The 17,200-nt window shown below is 46.6% G+C and overlaps 1 protein-coding gene across 1 annotated transcript; it reads right to left on the bottom strand.

Moving 5' to 3' along the window:
• Positions 1 to 8,735: 8,735 nt before the first annotated feature.
• LOC139423815 (neuronal vesicle trafficking-associated protein 1-like) lies at positions 8,736 to 14,989 on the bottom strand. The gene is made up of 5 exons (XM_071175450.1): positions 14,898 to 14,989; positions 12,676 to 12,823; positions 12,077 to 12,196; positions 11,809 to 11,922; positions 8,736 to 10,145 (listed from the first exon to the last, which is right to left on the bottom strand). Exons 2-5 carry the CDS (start codon positions 12,802 to 12,804, stop codon positions 9,897 to 9,899), a joined length of 612 nt encoding a protein of 203 aa, XP_071031551.1. The 5' UTR covers positions 12,805 to 12,823; positions 14,898 to 14,989; the 3' UTR covers positions 8,736 to 9,896.
• Between the last annotated feature and the right edge of the window lie 2,211 nt (positions 14,990 to 17,200).

Here is a 17,200-nt window from a genome sequence, read left to right as displayed (position 1 = left end):
AACCAAAACCAGAAACCTGGGAATACCAGTCCATATCCATAGGGGCATTTTCATCATCTTCACTAAATGATGGGAGAATGACTTATGATCTACTGTGAGCATCATCCATGGAATAGATGAGGGAGGCAAGCAGTGAAATTCAACTTTCCCCCAATAAGCAAAAGGCACAGACTTTGCACTCCTGAGTCCTGAGCTATTCAATGCTACAGCAGCGCCGTAGTTTCTTCTCGTTCGTTCTAACCCGATCCTGGTAGGGTTCTGTGGCAGTATACGGTCTGGTCCGCTCGGCAGGTAAACACGCAGTGCCGGGCCCCTCCATGGGCCCCTCCTGGGGTCCCACACCACGGTGTCTTTCTGGCGGTCCCAGCAGGGACTTACCGGGCCCGCCGCTCACGGTGTGGTGCTCTGCCGACTCCAAAGAGCCTTAGGACCCCTCCAAAGTCCTCGGGGGTCCTCAGAGATGACTTTCATTAAGGGTAAATAGAGGCCCCTTGTATTACCTGACTGGAGACCGTGTTTGTTTATACAGATCAGATCAGACAGCTTGTTTTAATGTGGATAGTAAGCCTACTTAAAGCCTGAACATAAACCTGGGGTTTGATGTCGAAGATGTGGTAGATATATAACATAGATCTTCGCCTATGAAATATGGTTGCTGCGGTTGACGTTATCTGTCTATAGGGCGACATTGAAACAGTTTGTTCTGTTTATCTATAACTTATAGAGCTGTCTTGCTATATTAAATATGGTTCCCGTGTGGTTCCTTTGATTGTATAGTTCTAGAGGTCCTATAGAGCTCCATTGAATATGCCGGGTTCATTTGATGTCATAGCCTATCAGGCTATCTTCCATTTGCTCGCTGAGTTTTATTGCGCATGTTTGATGATAGATATAGATAGCCTGCGGAGCCACAGTACATTAAATCCATTTGCTCTGTTTGAGGTTATAAGATCTCTATAGCCTTCTGAGCTACGTCCATAATGTTAGATACGTGTATGTATAATCTGTTACAGTGGAGGTTGTCTTCACCTGAGGAGGGTTGATAATAGTCTTAATTTCTGCTGCATCCCACTTTTTATTGTTCACCAACGAGTAAAAGGTCTGCGGGAATGTAAGTCGGTCATTTATCCCATATTACCGCTAAGGCTTTGCCAGGTCAGGGAATCAATAGATCAACATGAATCATGTCATGGCCTTCCCCTCAACCAAACTATCCAAACCCCATTGAAGCCCCCATTCATTCCTATTTGCCATGCAGCTCCGCGGGCTGATAATGGGCAAAGCAAAACACAGATTAAAGCCAATTTGGATGGTTGGGGCTTGAAGCTTTGCAGACGCAGGCAAGGCAGCCCATGGTTTGGGCTGACCTAACTGGGGGTTCATTCTGCTCTTCTCTCTCTCTCTCTCTCTCTCTCTGTCTCTCTCTCTCTTTCTCGTCTGAGAGAGAGAGAGTCTGTGGCTTCACCGAGTTGGTGGAGACCGCAGAACCTAAATCAAACCAGCCTGTGTGTATGTGTATGAGAGAAAGAAAGAGTATGTGTGTGTGTGTGTGTGTCTCTCAGCTTCTCCCTGAGATTGGTAATGGGAACCAACTCCTCTCCATTCTACCTCCATTTGTCTCATTAGCCTATTAGTCCAAAGTTTAATCACAGGATGTCGTAAAATGATTTGCTCTATGACTAATGATAATATTTCTACTCCAACATGAACGGAACAAAAGAAAAATGTGGGTTTTTGTTGTTGTCTTTGATGCTTTGATGCCATGTATGGGCCGCGGCTTTGGGCCTATCGAGCTACCTCTCCGTAGGTCTAGATAATTGCTTACACGCTAGACGTCGTGGCATTAGGGTATCTCACGGCAGGATAGCAAACTAATGAGTCATTTCATGGCTGTTGAGTGATTTTAAAGGGCAGCCATCTTGCTGATCGGACTGCGAGTTAGACGACTGAAATGAATCTATTCTCTCTCATTGCAGCTACTGACTGTAAACAACCAGGTTAAAAGGAGTTAAAACAAAACACAGTCTCTGGTCTGAAATCTGTCCTACTACTTACAAAAATGACATACTTATTGTGCTTACATACTATTTAGTACGTACTGTTTAGTACAAATGTATTCAGCGAGGAACAAATATCACCATACTAGACTCAGCTGTGCTGAGATGGCCTCATCTAATGCGCAATTGAGTCGTTTCCCGCCATTCTTTAAGTTTGAGACAGCAGCCGTATCTCATTATCAGATGATTATCAGCTGCTGTCAAACACACATGGGTCTGAAAAGACGATTCTCTTCCTCAATAGCATGCTGCGAATTCTACTAGACGACAACAAGTGGTGCAGGGGTCTAAGGCACGGCATCTCAGTGCAAGAGGTGTCACTACAGTCCCTGGTTTGAATCCATCCGGACGTGATTGGGAGTCCCATAGGGCGGCGCACAATTGGCCGAGTGTCGTCCGGGTTGTAAATTGTAAATAAGAAATAAATAAGAATAAGAAATTGTTCTTAACTGACTTGGTAAAATAATAAAAGCCGAAATTAGTATGACGTCCTGGTGTTTAAAGCATACTCAAATGTCCAAATTTCCCATACTATAAAACGTTCTATTTTCGGGTATTGGGACATGGCCAATGACTTCAAGGTACTTTCAAATATATCATATATCACAATGAGTTAAATCAAATGTCACCATCAAAACATGTCTGTGATGAAATACAGGGGTACTGAGAACACTGTCTGTCACTATAAGTCAAGGTCAAATTGAATATATCAGGAAGAGAATGCAGCGAGAGAACTCTGGGTCGTTTCTAGTTACCACAGCCACAAATGGCAAAACCCCGCCTATTTCAACCCTTTCTCTTCTTAAAATCTTATTTTAAACCTAACCCTGACCATAATCCTAACAACATTGCTAACCTCATGCCTAACCCTAACCTTAAATGAAGTCCAAAAAAGCACATTTTTGACGTCATTACTTTTTATAATACAGCGATTGTTGACTTTGTGGCTGTGGTAACTCTCCGCAACCCCTGGATACAACCCCTAGGGGGCAACGTACCTCCTAAACTCCCACTGTAACACTAAATCTATGTCTAAATGAAATGGCAACCGTTTTCCTATACAGTGCACTGCTTTGGACCAGGGCCCGCAGGCCCTAACTCATTTCAGATCCCAAATGACAAAAGTCTGCTCCTACTCAGTATGTCGTTGTACCCTCTTTATTTCCTATTTATCTCATTGCTCTTCAACTAGATAACAATACAACCGCTGTGATAAGTTATGATGAAGTCCCTTTGATACCACCATGGAAGACCAAGCCACAGTGATCATTCTGCATGTATAGTGTTTCTATCATCAAAGCCAGGTCGTTATGGGGAGGGTGTGTGTGTGTGTGTGTCTGTGTGTGTGTGTGTGTGTGTGTGTGTGTGTGTGTGTGTGTGTGTGTGGAGGATGTGTCGTTGCACTGACTCTGGTTAAGGAGACATTCCCATCTGGCGCCAGTGTAGAGAGAACCCACTGTGACACACAACAACACATACAGACACAGGGCGACCCCGACCCCGGCTGCCTCTCGTCTGCTCTCCTGTCCACTGTCTCTCTCTCTCCTTTCCACGGTCTCTCTCTCCGCTCCTGTCCACTGTCTCTCTCCCCTCTACTGTCCACTGTCTCTCTTTCCTCTCCTTTCCACTCTCTCTCTCCCCTCCTGTCCACTGTCTCTCTCTCCTCTCCTTTCCACTCTCTCTCCTCTCCTTTCCACTCTCTCTCCCCTCCTGTCCACTGTCTCTCTCCCCTCCTGTCCACTCTCTCTCTCCTCTCCTGTCCACTGTCTCTCTCCCCTCTCCTGTCCACTGTCTCTCTCTCCTCTCCTTTCCACTCTCTTGCTCCTCTCCTGTCCACTGTATCTCTCTCCTCTCCTGTCCACTCTCTCTCTCTCCTCTCATTTCCACTCTCTCTCTCCCCTCCTGTCTACTCTCTCTCTCCCCTCTCCTTTCCACTGTCTCTCTCTCTCCCCTCCTGTCCACTCTCTCTCTATCCTCTCCTTTCCACTGTCTCTCTCTCCTTTCCACTGTGTCTCTCCTCTCCTGTCCACTGTCTCTCTCTGCTCTCCTTTCCACTGTCTCTCTCTCTCACCTTTCCACTGTCTCTCTCTCCTCTCCTTTCCACTGTCTCTCTCTCCTCTCCTATCCACTGTCTCTCTCTCCTCTCCTCTCCTGTCCACTGTCTCTCTCTCCTCTCCTTTCCACTGTATCTCTCCTCTCCTTTCCACTGTCTCTCTCTCCTCTCCTTTCCACTGTCTCTCCCTCCTCCCCTTTCCACTGTCTCTCTCTCTCCTTTCCACTGTCTCTCTCTCCTCTCATGTCCACTGCCTCTCTCTCATCTCCTGTCCATTGTCTCTCTCTCCTCTCCTGTCCACGGTCTCTCTCTCCTCTCCTTTCCACAGTCTCTCTCTCCTCTCCTTTCCACTGTCTCTCTCTCCTTTCCAGTGTCTCTCTCTCTCCTTTCCACTGTCTCTCCCCTCTCCTGTCCACTGTCTCTCTCTCCTCCCCTCTACTGTCTACTGTCTCTCTTTCCTCTCCTGTCCACTGTCTCTCTCCCCTCTCCTTTCCGCTGTCTCTCTCTCCTCTCCTGTCCACTGTCTCTCTCTCCTCTCCTGTCCACTGTCTCTCTCCTCTCCTTTCCACTGTCTCACTCCCCTCTAATTTCCACTGTCTCTCTCTCCTCTCCTGTCCACTGTCTCTCTCTCCTCTCCTTTCCGCTGTCTCTCTCCCCTCTTCTGTCCGCTGTCTCTCTCCCCTCTCCTCTCCACTGTCTCTCCCTTCTCCTTTCCACTGTCTCTCTCCTCTCCTGTCCACTGTCTCTCCCTTCTCCTTTCCACTGTCTCTCTCTCCTCTCCTGTTCACTGTCTCTCTCCCATCTCCTATCCACTGTCTCTCTCCCCACTCCTGTCCACTGTCTCTCTCCCCTCTCCTGTTCACTGTCTCTCTCCCCTCTCCTATCCACTGTCTCTCTCCCCTCTCCTGTCCATTGTCTCTCTCTCGTCCCCTTTCCACTGTCTCTCTCCCCTCTCCTGTCCACTGTCTCTCTCTCCTCTCCTTTCCACTGTCTCTCCTCTCCTTTCCATGGTCTCTCTCTCTTCTTTCCACTGTCTCTCTCTCCTCTCCTGTCCACTGTCTCTCGCCCCTCTCCTTTCCACTGTCTCTCTCTCCTTTCCACTGTCTCTCTCTCCTCTCCTGTCCACTGTCTCTCTCTCCTCTCCTGTCCACTGTCTCTCTCCTCTCCTTTCCACTGTCTCACTCCCCTCTCATTTCCACTGTCTCTCTCTCCTCTCCTGTCCACTGTCTCTCTCTCCTCTCCTTTCCGCTGTCTATCTCCCCTCTTCTGTCCGCTGTCTCTCTCCCCTCTCCTGTCCACTGTCTCTCCCTTCTCCTTTCCACTGTCTCTCTCCTCTCCTGTCCACTGTCTCTCCCTTCTCCTTTCCACTGTCTCTCTCTCCTCTCCTGTTCACTGTCTCTCTCCCCTCTCCTATTCACTGTCTCTCTCCCCTCCTGTCCACTGTCTCTCTCCCCTCTCCTGTCCACTGTCTCTCTCCCCTCTCCTATCCACTGTTTCTCTCCCCTCTCCTGTCCATTGTCTCTCTCTCATCCCCTTTCCACTGTCTCTCTCCCCTCTCCTGTCCACTGTCTCTCTCTCCTCTCCTTTCCACTGTCTCTCCTCTCCTTTCCACTGTCTCTCTCTCCTCTCCTGTCCACTGTCTCTCGCCCCTCTCCTTTCCACTGTCTCTCTCTCCTTTCCACTGTCTCTCTCTCCTCTCCTGCCCACTGTCTCTCTCTCCTCTCCTTTCCACTGTCTCTCCTCTCCTTTCCACTGTCTCTCTCTCTCCTTTCCACTGTCTCTCTCTCCTCTCCTGTCCACTGTCTCTCTCCCCTCTCCTGTCCACTGTCTCTCTCTCCTCTCCTTTCCACTGTCTCTCCTCTCCTTTCCACTGTCTCTCTCTCTCCTTTCCACTGTCTCTCTCTCCTCTCCTGTCCACTGTCTCTCGCCCCTCTCCTTTCCACTGTCTCTCTCTCCTTTCCACTGTCTCTCTCTCCTCTCCTGTCCACTGTCTCTCTCCCCTCTCCTGTCCACTGTCTCTCCCCTCTCCTGTCCATTGTCTCTCTCTCGTCCCCTTTCCACTGTCTCTCTCCCCTCTCCTGTCCACTGTCTCTCTCCCCTCTCCTTTCCACTGTCTCTCTCCCCTCTCCACTGTCTCTCTCCCCTCTCCTGTCCATTGTCTCTCTCTCGTCCCCTTTCCACTGTCTCTCTCCCCTCTCCTGTCCATTGTCTCTCTCTCGTCCCCTTTCCACTGTCTCTCTCCCCTCTCCTGTCCATTGTCTCTCTCTCGTCCCCTTTCCACTGTCTCTCTCCCCTCTCCTTCCACTGTCTCTCCCCTCTCCTTTCCACTGTCTCTCTTCTCCTTTCCACTGTCTCTCTCTCTCCTTTCCACTGTCTCTCTCTCCTCTCCTGTCCACTGTCTCTCTCCCCTCTACTTTTTACTGTCTCTCATCCCCTTTCCACTGTCTCTCTCCCCTCTCCTGTCCACTGTCTCTCCCCTCTCCTTTCCACTGTCTCCCTTCTCCTTTCCACTGTCTCTCTCTCCTCTCCTGTTCACTGTCTCTCTCCCCTCTCCTATTCACTGTCTCTCTCCCCACTCCTGTCCACTGTCTCTCTCCCCTCTCCTGTCCACTGTCTCTCTCCCCTCTCCTATCCACTGTTTCTCTCCCCTCTCCTGTCCATTGTCTCTCTCTCATCCCCTTTCCACTGTCTCTCTCTCCTCTCCTGTCCACTGTCTCTCTCCCATCACCTTTCCACTGTCTCTCTCCCCTCTCCACTGTCTCTCTCTCCTCTCCTGTCCACTGTCTCTCTCTCCTCTCCTGTCCACTGTCTCTCTCCCCTCTCCTTTCCACTGTCTCTCTCCCCTCTCCACTGTCTCTCTCTCTCCTCTCCTGTCCACTGTCTCTCTCTCCTCTCTTGTCCACTGTCTCTCTCTCCTCTCTTGTCCACTGTCTCTCTCTCCTCTCCTGTCCACTGTCTCTCTCCCCTCTCCTTTCCACTGTCTCTCTCCCCTCTCCACTGTCTCTCTCTCTCCTCTCCTGTCCACTGTCTCTCTCTCCTCTCCTGTCCACTGTCTCTCTCCCATCTCCTTTCCACTGTCTCTCTCCCCTCTCCACTGTCTCTCTCTCCTCTCCTGTCCACTGTCTCTCTCCCCTCTCCTGTCCACTGTCTCTCCCCTCTCCTGTCCACTGTCTCTCCCCTCTCCTGTCCACTGTCTTTCCCCTCTCCTGTCCACTGTCTTTCTCCTCTCTTCTTTCTTTATCTCTCTCTCCATCTCCCTCCTTTCTTATCCTTGTTTCGGGCTGTTTTTCTTCTCTCCTACCTCTCTCCAATTTTCTCACTTTTTTCATACTTTTTTTACATACTTAAATCACACCTCCCTACTTATCAGCAGCTAAGAGAGAGAGTAATCACCTAGCCAAATAAACAATGAAACAGAACAATGAAAAGAGAGAGAGGGAACGTTACAGTTACATCGCTCCAAGTCCCCCTCTCTCTCACATTCTCCTCCGTTATGTGTGACATCAGAAAAACCCCAGAGGAATTTGATTATGGCGAACGTTATACACTACATGAGCCTAAATGACTTTTGGCAGTGACTCCTCGCAATCTACTGGGGAATGCGGAGCCTCCAAACAGTCAGAACAAATTAAAAGCCAACCTGCTATTTTACTGTGGAGATCTGTTGATGTTGTAAAGCGAGGGAAACGAGACTGGAGGCCTTTACGTGACTACCCAGCAGATTTTATTTGATTTTCCCCCGGCCCCAAATCCAAGCCTTCTTGGCATGAGATGCTATGCTTTGACTAAGCATGGGGTCTGGAAATGGCCTATTAAATACTTTTTAACACTTTATGTTGTTCCATGCCCTAGGCCAAGCGGACAAAGTTTGTCACTCAGCAACTGCATGCGGAGGGGGAGAGAAAAAAAACTCCCATCACAGTCTAAACTGGGCGTAATGTCAATTTCATTAACAAGCGTGGCTGGGGACACACACACACACATGCAGTAGGTGCATGTGCATATTGGCGTCCTCAAACACACACGTGTGCACATACACACACATACACATGAGCCTGCCCATACACACACGCATGCACGCACGCACGCACACACACACACACACACACACACAAACACACAAAACACACATAAATCTCCGGGCTTAGTGCGATGGTGTGAAAATATGTGAGTGTAAATGAGATGCAGACAGCCTCACAGCAGAGTCCCTGACAGAAATAGGAGAGAGAGAGCGACAGACAGACAGACAGACAGACAGACAGACAGACAGACAGACAGAGAGAGAGAGAGAGGATATGGCTCAGTTCTGAATAGCGAAACTGAAGAAAAGAAGCAAGTCAGCAAGTTTTGAATAACAGAAGCAAGTCATGTTTAGCATTCTGTGCATACCAGTCATCTCTGGATAATGGACAGCGAAAATAAATATTATTTATTTTTAGGACTGAAATATAGTGTACTTTTACTTGCTTTTGTTCTTTAAAAAAGAAACAATTTGGAAATGTCATGTAAATAGATACTGAAACTGGACTGTAAAAATAGAGTGTTGCTATTGTCCATTGAAAGTACATACAAGCAGTAATAAAGCCAACTCAACAAGTCCCAGATTATGTATGAGAAAGCTCAACACTTTATTGATGGGTCTGACAAACGTTTGGCACTCAGAACAGAACAAGGTTTATTAACGCTGGGTGGTGGATGGTGACATAATGACAGTATCACATTCATATTTACAATCTGATCCATGGTGAAAATACTGCCAGTTGTTATGATGAATTAGGATGAATGCAAACTTGATGTGAATTGAATTGCATTTTATTCACTATTTTAAAAAATCCCAAAAGAAATCCTTCCAGCTTTTCACCCAAATCAAACAAATGTCAAATAAATTGCTTAAGAAAAAAAGCAAGCTCATAATAAATAGGTCATTAAATAAATACTAGAAAACACATAGATACAGATACTCTAGGTAGTTATTGTTCTGTTAAAATATGAATTCTGAAACATGAATCCTACCTGCAAAGCTGCTAGTCTACTACAATCGAAATCATCTGAATTGAAATGACATCAACCCATTTGACTATCTTCCACCCGAAAATATACAAGTTCCACGTACCCAATTGTACCAAAATCCTCATACACAAATTGTTCAGAGTTGCTGGGAAATCTACTGAGAAAAAAAGGCATGGTAAATAAGTTTTTTTACAATCAGGTTTCTAAATTAATGTGGGCTGTGTGCTTCCTGAATAGAACAAGACGTTTTATCCCAGTAATGTGTTTGTAAACATCTACAAAAAAACATGTTGAGTTCCATCTAAATGTAATAACACTAAACCTTGTAAGACCACATTACTAATGATACTCTCAAAACCTCAAAACATGTTAGTCTGATAAGGACAATCTAGTGAGAATTTCAGAGGATCTTGTTATGTTCAGTTCTCCAACGCTTCTCACACGCACATCTCTCACCTCTCTCTCGCTCTCGCTCTCTCTCTCTCTCTCTCTCTTTCTCGCTCGCACAGGCACGCACACACTTAACACAAGGCGGTGGTCTTCACTGATAACGTCATAGGGAGATTAATTTTTACTGCAAATGAGTCACAAACGCTGCCACCTAAACAGACATTTGGAGCGTTACCCACAATACCTCATAGTCAACTCCACCAAGTAAACAACACTTTTTCCACCCATCTTCATCTCCATCCCCTCTTCCTTTTGGAAATCCCATTTTCCCTTCTACCTTGATCACCCCTTCCTAAACCCTTTCCCTCTGGAAATCCCTCCATCCCTCACTCCTTCGAACGACTCGCCTCCTCTTTGGCCCTCTCGGCTTGCTTCAGGGCGTTGATGACGGGGAACCATGGTGACGGGGGCAGCTCGGGGATGATGGCCCCGGCGGCGGTCCTCTTGGCCTGGTTGAGGTGACCCAGGGCGGTGTAGAGACTGCTGGAGCGGGGGGGCACGCCTGGGTCCTCTTGCTGCTGCTGCTCTGTGTAGTACCAGGGCTCCAGGACCGCTGCTGGGGTGCAGTGCTTGTGCTGCGTGGGGAAGAGGACAGAGGACGGTTGGTGTCAATTTTATTATTTACTTCAGGATGTGAAAAAACCTTCCATTTTAAATCACTTCCTGAATTGAGTGAATGGAAAGTGACCCCCAACCCTGTAAGAGACAGGAGCCGGGAGGCAGAAGGGTCAGAGAAGAGGGTGTGCAAAGTGATGACGTATGATACCGTTGCCTCGATTTACGGTTAGGGACAGCAGGGATTCTGGTCATCATAATGGGTTGTGGTAGGACTCGGCAAATGATGAGGGCAAGTCACATGGGTACAGCCTTACCCTTCACTGAAACGACTTATTACGAGTGAGTCATACAACGTCTTATTCCACAGCGTAGGCGGAGCATGAGTAAGGTTCTTTCAGGGAAATTCTTTTTCATATTCAACCTTAGATGTGCCAGCGTCGTCTCATTAGATACATGACACCTGAGTTGCCATCCTTAGATAAATGAACTCCACCTCCAATTTGCCAAGCTCTGACAGGAGAAGCTTCAGGTGAGTTTTCCCTAAGAGCGTTTTTCCATTGAGTAGCATCGGCCTACTGAACAAACCCCTGAGGGAAATCCAAGGCTTCTTGACAGACGACCTGACCTTCCATCAGTATTGTGAGAAATGAGCTCTCACAAGAACCCTGGCTGCCTACGCTCTGCTAAATGGAAGACAACTCCACGACACCCTCCGTTTGACTCTCCTATTTCCCTGCCCCTTTTCATGTCTCCAACAACACATTAGCTGTGGAAAAACGCCGCGAGCTACACTGTACCCGTCAACATCAAAAGCCTCTGCCGGGAAGGCCCCGTCGCCCATCTCTCTCCTCTCGTCTTCAGCCTTTAATCACAGTTTAGTCACGCTCGGCCTTAATGAAAGGCCCCTCTCTGATTCACGGGCGTCCAATCTACTGCCTGACCAAAAAGCCTTGCATCCCTCTCGCTCTTTCAAGACAGGGGGCCTTTATAGAGAGTAACAGGCGGGGAGCGTTGCCTGAGCACACGATGCCTGGGAGGTGTCCTAAGGAGATAATGAGTTTATGTTCCCAGAGTGAAGAGACAGAAAGAGTGGGAGAGAATCCCTTAGAAGTCTCTGGTGGGAAAATATGTACTAGATGAGGTGTACAGTAAGTACGGACTATAGGAGAGGGTGTATTAGTAAGTCACTGGGACTGGATGATAATTATGTTTGTGAAGGCGATTATAAGAACTTACATAATAGTCCTCTGTTGGTCTCTGTGAGAGAACGCTAGAGAAACAACCTCTGCTTCTTGTCTGTGATTTTAATTAATGTAACCCAGAGTGGCGCAGCGGTCTAAGGCACTGCATCTCAGTGCTTGAGGCGTCACTACAGACACCCTGGTTTGATTCCAGGCTGTATCCCAATCGGCCGTGATTGGGAGTCCAATAGGGCGGCGCACAATTGGTCCAGCGTCGTCCGGGTTTGGCCGATGTAGGCCGTCATTGTAAATAAGAATTTGTTCTTAACTGGCTTGCCTAGTTAAAAAAAGGGCAAATAAAAAATCTATAAAAACCTCTAGGGCAGTGTGTGTTTATGTGTGTATGTGATGATGATGCTTTCAGTCGTCTATCTTGCCCTCGGGACGTAAGCCGTTCGGATAGAAGGTGTGCGTGTGTGTGTGTGTTAGTGATGCCTACCTTGAGAATGAAGCCCTCTGGGCAGGTAAGTTGATCGTACCACAGCGCCTTGTACATGATCAGCAGGACAAGACAAGCCAGGAACCCAAGGGTGATGAGGATCAAACCTGTGAGCTGGAACACACACACACGCACACGCACACGCACACACACACACACACACACACACACACACACACACACACACACACACACACATGACCATGAATCTCACCATTCCCAGTGGTATTTCAGTAAACATACTACTGGCCCCTAGATGATACTTTACCTTGACCTTCTCTGATACCTCGTTGTACAGTTTTATATTCAGCTTCTTGATTCCCGGCACGTACAGCTTCTTCTTTTTCTTCTGCTGCAGCTGATACTCTGTTGTGGTCTTCACGATTACCTGAGGATGAACAGCGGCATAGCACACAGAGCTCTCTGAGTCAGATCGCTGCGTTGGAACTGGGCTGCTGCCTTAAATAGAACTGTAAGGGGTGTGTGTGTGTGTGTGTGTGTATGTGTGTGTGTGTGTGTGTGTGTGTGTGTGTGTGTGCGTGCGTGCGTGTGTGATCTACTATGTAATCTAAGAGGCTCTGAGATAGTGTGGGGTGACTCTGAATCATTGGGATAACAGGGAGGCTGGGTCAAGGCACAGTACAGGGACCAATGGCAGGCTCAGAAATTATGTAGGCTTGATGTGTGTCCAGATGTGTAGTGTAATGTAATATACAGACAGGATGTACTGAACATGTTTAATAATTGCTGGGTGCACACACACACACACACACACACACGCCCGCACACACACACACGCACGCACACACACATACACACATGCGCACACACAGAAACACTCACACGCACACACACACACGTTGTTACCTTGTCTAAGTATGGCTGTTGCAGCTGGTTCACCTCCAGAGGGGTGATGAGGGGGATGTTATCAAAGCCATCGTCCATAGACTGTTCTTTATCCAGCTTATCAGCCAGGTTACTGCCCAGCTTCACCATGTCTGCCTGCCTGAACAATCTGAATGGGGAAAGAAGGAGTGCAGAGGATCAGATGCTGAGTAACACAGCTCTGTTGGGTTCGAACTACTTCTCAATGACTGTTTGTCTGGACGATTTGGATCGCAATACAAACAGTGCTGAACGATTAGATGCTGGGTAACGCAACTCGGTTTGGCTTTACTGTGCAGAGGGTAAGGTACTTGTTAATGCAGCTTGATTTTATTCCACTTAGTTGCTCCCTGTTTCCTTGTGTGGCGGAAGTTGAAGATGATGTTAAAACGATAGTGGTGTTGATGATGATGATGATGATGGCGAGAGCTTTATTCAAATGGCTGCCACGATATGCCTGACTGTCTTCGTCCTGCTCTATGTGGGAGGTTTGTGTCAAACCAGATGTCATCGTCATTATGTCCATTTCCACAAGTAGTCCTACAGTGTCTCTTTCAGTCGGCAATGTGCATAGAGTTTATTATGTCCATACTGGCTGTAATTCCAAGGTGAGTCATGTAAAGACGTTGCGTGGGCTACACACAGGAACACAGGTGTTTGCTTCATATCCTATGTGTGTGTTGGTCTAACTGTGCTGTTCCCCCTCCTCCTCGATCAGCGCACCATCTGAATGTGGAACACAAGGTGAGAAAGCCACTGAGCTCGTTGACGCCGTGTGAAACGCAACACCCCCTTCTCTGTAGCTCGCCATCCTGTACCGCTGTGAGAATGACTCATAACGGGGATGCTAACAAGGGGGCGAAGATCAGCTCCTCAGCTCCACAGCTCCTCGCTATCATACAGACAGGCAGGAACACAGACAAGCACGAAAACATACACACAAACACACACACTCTCTCTCTCTAGCTATCTCTTTCTGTCTCTCTCTCGCTCTCTCACACACACACACACACACACACACTTCCTCCAGGCTCCATTAGCCTAGCTATTGTTGCACTGTGGAGTGAGTGGGTGGCTATAATGGCTAATGTGGTTGTCTGTACAAAACTACATCTTCAGACTGTAGATTGCAGCCTACTGTAGGAGGGAGTTGTGGGTGCCATGGTGATTCAGATGACTGATTGATGCTATATCAATGCAGAATGAGCTGAGAGCCAGCTGTCAAATCTGTTCCCCGTCAGCAAGGAGTGAAACTAGGTTTAGATTAATGTGGATGGCATTATAACTAGACAAACAGTATAGTTTCCTTAATCTTTTCTAATAATTTTTTTTGGTCAATATTCTCTGAATATTTTGACTGGGAAGTACATTACGGAGGTGATGTGTATTCATGCTTTATATATGCTAAAACCACATAACACAACATAAAACATAGTCTTACAAATCCCCAAAATATAATGATTCTATAAACTAATTGTATCTAGGCCTGTTAACTTTTTTCTTCACGGTTCACTAATCAGGCATCTGATCTCAACTTGCTGCATTGAAAAAACGGCGTTTGCTGCAGCAGAGATTCTGCTGATAAGCACAACGGCCAGGTAGCATTCATCCCTGAAAACAAACAATACAGAGAAATGACATGGACATGACTGGTGAAACTCATCCCACACCACACGTCATGTGGTAACATACGTTTCGATAAGCACCATACACAACCTATAACCTCATGCCATGGCACAGACTGCTCGAGATGCTCTTTGCATAGGCTACAAGGGCAATGGATTTCAAGAAGAAATTTACATTCAAGAATTCGTTATGAAAGCTAATTTGAACACCGATACATTGTCGAAAATGACAATGTCATCTTTGAAATTGTTTAGACCATTGTGAATTTGAGTTTACTCCTTTCACGCATTCGGTTAATATCGAGGGGGCTCTCAACCGTATCAATATGCTTGAAATATACAGCCATTATTGATACTCAAATAGACACAAAGACATGAGCAACCAATGTCGTTTTCACGTCAGGCAATGTTTTTGTTGTTGAGACAATCGAATCATGTCATTTGCGATGCAGACTATAGAACACCGTAGGCTACGGATTTATTCACGGAAGCGCAAGCAGCCTTATCAATAAAATTGCCCACACAAACGATGACAATAAATTCCACATAGGCTATAACAAAGGGAGAAAAATGACTTACTGCGTGCGAGGATGACGATCGGTAGGGTTGCGTCGCGGACGTTCACGGGTAAAGCAGAGAATGGTGAATACCGTTCGGTTACCGTGGTGATGTCTGATTCACGGCAGGATTGCGCATGTAATTCGGTACTGGTTGCATCCTCCAGAGGAAATTGGAGCCTCGATGATGCGCCTCATATTAAATGTGTCTGGGAGATGTTGGGAATAATTAAGCAAAAGGGAATGAATATTACACATGAACTCTGATATGTTACTGTGAAGGTGAACGTTTTTAGATGGGTAGGCCTGTAATTAAAACATCAAAAGGTCAGGCTGTAGTGTCCCAACGTAGCACTGTCTATATGCCTACTGTATGCCCCACACAGTCAGATCAACAGTTTTACACATGTTGACGCAGTTTATTTGGGAAAAAATATATTGGCCTACTATATTGAATTCCACAAAATGTTCTATGCACATTTAATAACTACAAAGTATTGTATATATTGACTTTGAGACCGAATTGGTGTGGTATACCCTAAATCAGCTTGTGATACTCATATAGATTTGTCATGCAATATTTGTTGAAAAACAATATCTAGGCCTACAGATGAAATAAAACCATTAATATGTATGATTGGTTAAATCATTCAACCGTTCAATCATTGACAAAAATGTTTTAATGAAAATGTTAATGAATATGCTTTTTTAATCCAATCAAACACTACCTGCACCAAACTTGCTCATATTTAAATGACATAGTCCCTGGTTCCTCAAAGACTGACATAAATGAAAGTGACTTGTTGTGAACCACAATGGCCACAATGTGACATGCAGCAGCTGCTGCAGCTGATGGGGCCTGTCTATGGGATGGCTCTGGGATTCATCAGTGCCTCTAATTATGCCTTTCAATAGAGGTGAAGAGGTGATGCAGAAGCCAAACATGTGAAAAAGGGAAAACACGTTCTGTGTGTGTGTGTGTGTGTGTGTGTGTAAGAGAGCGAGTGAGAGAGAATGTGTGTGTTTCAGAGAGAGAGAGAGAGAGTGTGTGTGTGTGTGTGTGTGTGTGTGTGTGTGTGTGTGTGTGTGTGTGTGTGAAAGAGTGTCTGTTGTGTGTGTGTGTGTGTGTATGTGTGTGAGAGCATCTGTTGTGTGTGTGTGTGTGTGTGTGTTTGCAAGAGAGAGAGTGAGTGAGCGAGAATATGTGTGTACCAGAGTGTGTGTGTGTGAGAGAGAGAGAGAGTGTCTGTGTGTTTGTATGTAAGAGAGAGAGAGTGAGTGAGAGAATGAGTGTGTGTATCAGAAAGAGTGTGTTTTATGTGTGAGAGTTTGTGTGTGTGACAGAGAGGGTGTCTGTTATATGTGTGTGTGAGAGAGAGATCATTTGTGTGTGTGTGTCAGAGAGGTATGTGTGTTTGTGTGTGTGTGTGTGAGAGAGAGAGAGTGTGTCTCTGAGAGGTTAAGCGAGCAAAGGAGAAACAGACAGAGAGCGAGAGAAAGAAAGAGGGGATGAAAGAAAGACTGATGGCCTACAAAAAGAGTAGGATGCAGGAGCCAGGCCCGTCTGCCCAGTTAAAAAACCCTATTCTCTCCGCGAGGACCCCTGCTACTCCGTCTTTGGTTATGCCTGATTCTATGAATTCATCATGCCTTTAGTACACTGTGAGGGACTGTGAGGGACTGCCTGACCAAAATACACCGTGCGCCCCCCCTTTTGGAGCCTTTTGTCCCCCCCCTGCATACCCTTCAATTGGACCTACATTTATTATTTTGACCTTTGCTTTGCGGGGGTGGGACATCAAAGCAGACCCTCTATTTCTTCCTCTTTAGGGGGAGGGTTGTGTCATCCTCACAGTGTGAGAGGCAGACTGTTCTGTTCTGTCTCCTCGGGTTTTGTTGTTCGCTGGGAGATGGAGAGAGAGAGACCCTGGGAGAACATAATGAAAATGAGAATCAATTAGGTTATGGTCTTTAGAGTTAGAAGGGAAGAAGGGTGAGGGGGAGTGTGTGTGTGTGTGTTTGTGTGAGAGAGAACACGAGAGTGAATGAGATTCAGGGTGTGTGTGTGTGTGTGTGTGTGTGTGTGTGTATAGAAGGGTGTTCTGCGTTAAGAACTACACATGAAGCACAGACGGAGAGTGTCACCAGTGAAGTACTGGTGGGAAAATATACCATCGAAGTGGAGTGGTGAATTCTATACATTCTATGGAGGTTTACATTGTATCAATAGAATACATCATGTCTTTAGCATTGCAATAAGAAACATGACACACGTAAGAGATTCAGCTATTAGAATAACATATGCATTAATAAAGTCTTTATAAA

The sequence above is a fragment of the Oncorhynchus clarkii genome, chromosome 13, assembly GCF_045791955.1.
Source record: "Oncorhynchus clarkii lewisi isolate Uvic-CL-2024 chromosome 13, UVic_Ocla_1.0, whole genome shotgun sequence".
In the NCBI taxonomy this organism is placed as follows: domain Eukaryota; kingdom Metazoa; phylum Chordata; class Actinopteri; order Salmoniformes; family Salmonidae; genus Oncorhynchus; species Oncorhynchus clarkii.
The sequence above is the reverse complement of the archived record's forward strand: the minus strand, read 5'-3'. Positions and strand labels throughout refer to the sequence as shown.